Source organism: Penaeus vannamei, chromosome 35, assembly GCF_042767895.1.
Source record: "Penaeus vannamei isolate JL-2024 chromosome 35, ASM4276789v1, whole genome shotgun sequence".
Lineage (NCBI taxonomy): Eukaryota > Metazoa > Arthropoda > Malacostraca > Decapoda > Penaeidae > Penaeus > Penaeus vannamei.
Genome location: NC_091583.1, coordinates 23,949,522 through 23,952,021, shown reverse-complemented (window position 1 = coordinate 23,952,021; position 2,500 = coordinate 23,949,522). Strand labels below are relative to the sequence as shown.

The 2,500-nt window shown below is 37.1% G+C and overlaps 1 protein-coding gene across 11 annotated transcripts in view; it reads right to left on the bottom strand.

The window, feature by feature from the left end:
• The window catches only part of tty (tweety), a 216,372-nt gene that overhangs the window by 14,750 nt on the left and 199,122 nt on the right, over nucleotides 1–2,500 (bottom strand). For 5 of the 11 annotated variants that reach the window (XM_070114322.1, XM_070114327.1, XM_070114329.1 and 2 more), the window contains exons 8-11: nucleotides 2,239–2,457; nucleotides 1,587–1,726; nucleotides 1,210–1,311; nucleotides 285–386 (exon numbers count right to left, since the gene is read on the bottom strand). In XM_070114322.1, coding sequence (XP_069970423.1) covers nucleotides 285–386; nucleotides 1,210–1,311; nucleotides 1,587–1,726; nucleotides 2,239–2,457 — 563 coding nt within the window. The remainder of the gene's footprint in view (nucleotides 1–284; nucleotides 387–1,209; nucleotides 1,312–1,586; nucleotides 1,727–2,238; nucleotides 2,458–2,500) is intronic. The other 6 variants (XM_070114332.1, XM_070114326.1, XM_070114330.1 and 3 more) reach the window with 2 other exon arrangements.

Here is a 2,500-nt window from a genome sequence, read left to right as displayed (position 1 = left end):
CTCATCAAAACATTCCATTCCAGTGCCCTAACAAAAAAAAAGACAGAGTACATTGAAGCTGTTTTTTTTCCTTATTTTGGCTAGTAATACACATCTGTTTCTCCCATCCAAATAAGATCTGGAATTTGTACTCACCAAAGAAAAACTAAATGAACTTGTCTTAATGTGGGCAATCAAAATGAATTCACAAACTTTACATAAGCTTCTGCCGTCTTCTCACCAGTTAACGAGAAACAAAAACAAATAATGTGTACAAATAAAACTGTGCTGTCAAAAGCTCCTACACAATAGCCGCCGGGTGAGACGGTGGAGTGTTGAGCCAAACTCTGACAGCTGGCACGTTCTTCCTGCCAGGCCGTGTAGAAGTGGGCCCAGTAGAGCCTCTTCTGAAGCAAAGAGACGGAGTCAGAACCCTCACAACATATGCTCTGAACATCTTAGTGCAATTCAGAGGAACCGTTACGATATCTACGGGTATTTTGTGAAAATACCATATCATACCAGGTGTCACAGTCTAATGTGACTAATGTGACTATGGATTTTGTGGAGACTAATGGAATGGTAGTTATTACTAACATAATAATAACTAACACACAATTTTGGGTGTCTTGTCCATACACAAACTAAGAGTCGACTGTTTCTGCACTTTTGTCATAGAGAAAAAATAAGAAATATGTACACATATATAATGTAAGGCAGAAACACACTTTTTTTTGCGTGTGTAGCCATTTGCATATGTATGCGTGCGTGTTTGCCAACATCTCAATACCAATGTATATATGCAACTGTATTTACACAGAAGGATGTAAGTGTAGTATGTGTGTGCATCTGGGTGTGTGTATGCTTGTGTGTGTGTGTGTGCATCGTTATATGCAGATGTGTTTATGTGAATCTAAGTGTTGACAACAAAACCCATTTAGATATATTTGAAAAAATATACCCAAGATATCTCATATTAATATCAACCATTCTATCTTATTTATCATCAAAATACACCATCATTAACATAAATATTTATGAACATTTTAATAACATTCACTGTATAAACCTCTTGGACAAGCTGCAGCAAAAGACAAACCTATTCTGCAAATAACTAAAACAAAACAGTATCACAGTAATCACAACATCAAAGAAACTGTATGCAACCCCTTCCTTTCAAACACCAACAATGGAAAAAAAACACATGAACATATTGAGAAGGATGCTCACTTGTGATTGAGGTAGATCCAGGTGTGTGAGGTGAACCAGACCAGGATCGTGAACAGGAGCCCACTTCCAGCAGCTGACAGTAACAGATAGACAACACCTGACCTGCAAAGTTATATTTTCTATGTACACCTCCATGTAATTTTGGTAAAGCTTATTCAATTGCCTGCTATGATTAGAGGGATTAAAAGTGAACACAGTACATGTTCATTGAGGAATACTGTCAAAACTTTTAAAGATCTGACCAAAAACAAGAGAGGGTCTTCCTAACACAAGGTAATAAAAGATATCAGCTAAAGATATAACCTCCAAAACACTGAATTCATCTAGAAAAACAGTTAAAAAATGAACAATGTTCAGCTTCATATAAGGTATCTTACATAGCCTGGTAGCAGGTGGCATTGAGGGCTGTGCGATACTGGTGATGCATAGACTGGCATTCAAGCAGGGCTGACACACCGCCCAGACTGCGCTGAGACTGGTTCACAAATGCAGCTAGGTGGTCCAAGCGAGGGTGAATCTATTGAGGTCAAGCAAGTGAAAAATCAAATATGACATTTCTGTTAAAATAAACAGATAAGGGCAAAAAAATATTAATGTAAATTGGGTGTCCATAAACAGGAAATATGATACTATAATTGCATAACATTTCATATTCATGTATATAAACCCCATATTTTCCACAACCAGTAATCCAAGTAATACATTCGATGTTACTCATATAAACTAATGTATAGCTGAAATAAGTAATAAATGTTGGCTTTACTTTAACAATTGAAAAATTTTGGCAATACAATTTTATTTTACACAGAAGTAGTAGGAAAACAAATATTTTCAAAAAAGTATCACAAAAACCGTGAAATGGTAAAAAATTATATTGCATCAGTGGACAGCAAGTTACTAATGCTAAAAAATCTTTGGCCTTTGAGAATGGCAGAATTTATGGTTATATCATTACACTAACCCAATAAATGACAAAAGGAAAAAGGGGGATGAAATACAATCAAAGGAAAAACAGTAATGCATACAGACCTCTTGACGATCATAATTGCTGTCAGCCAGAGTAGTAACCTTGTTCAGAGATGTCATTACAAGTTCAGCTGCCTGCTTGGCATGGGTCAGGTAACGGGTGAATGGTGATTTACGGGTTGGGTCGCAGCGAAGATAGTAAGCAGCCACATCTCTTGACACAAGCTTGCTAAGCTGACCCTCCAGGAATGGATTGGGATCCATGCACCAATCAGAGAGAGCCTGTTCATGAGGAGATTCAGATCAGATAACTTTAGCAAGGAAT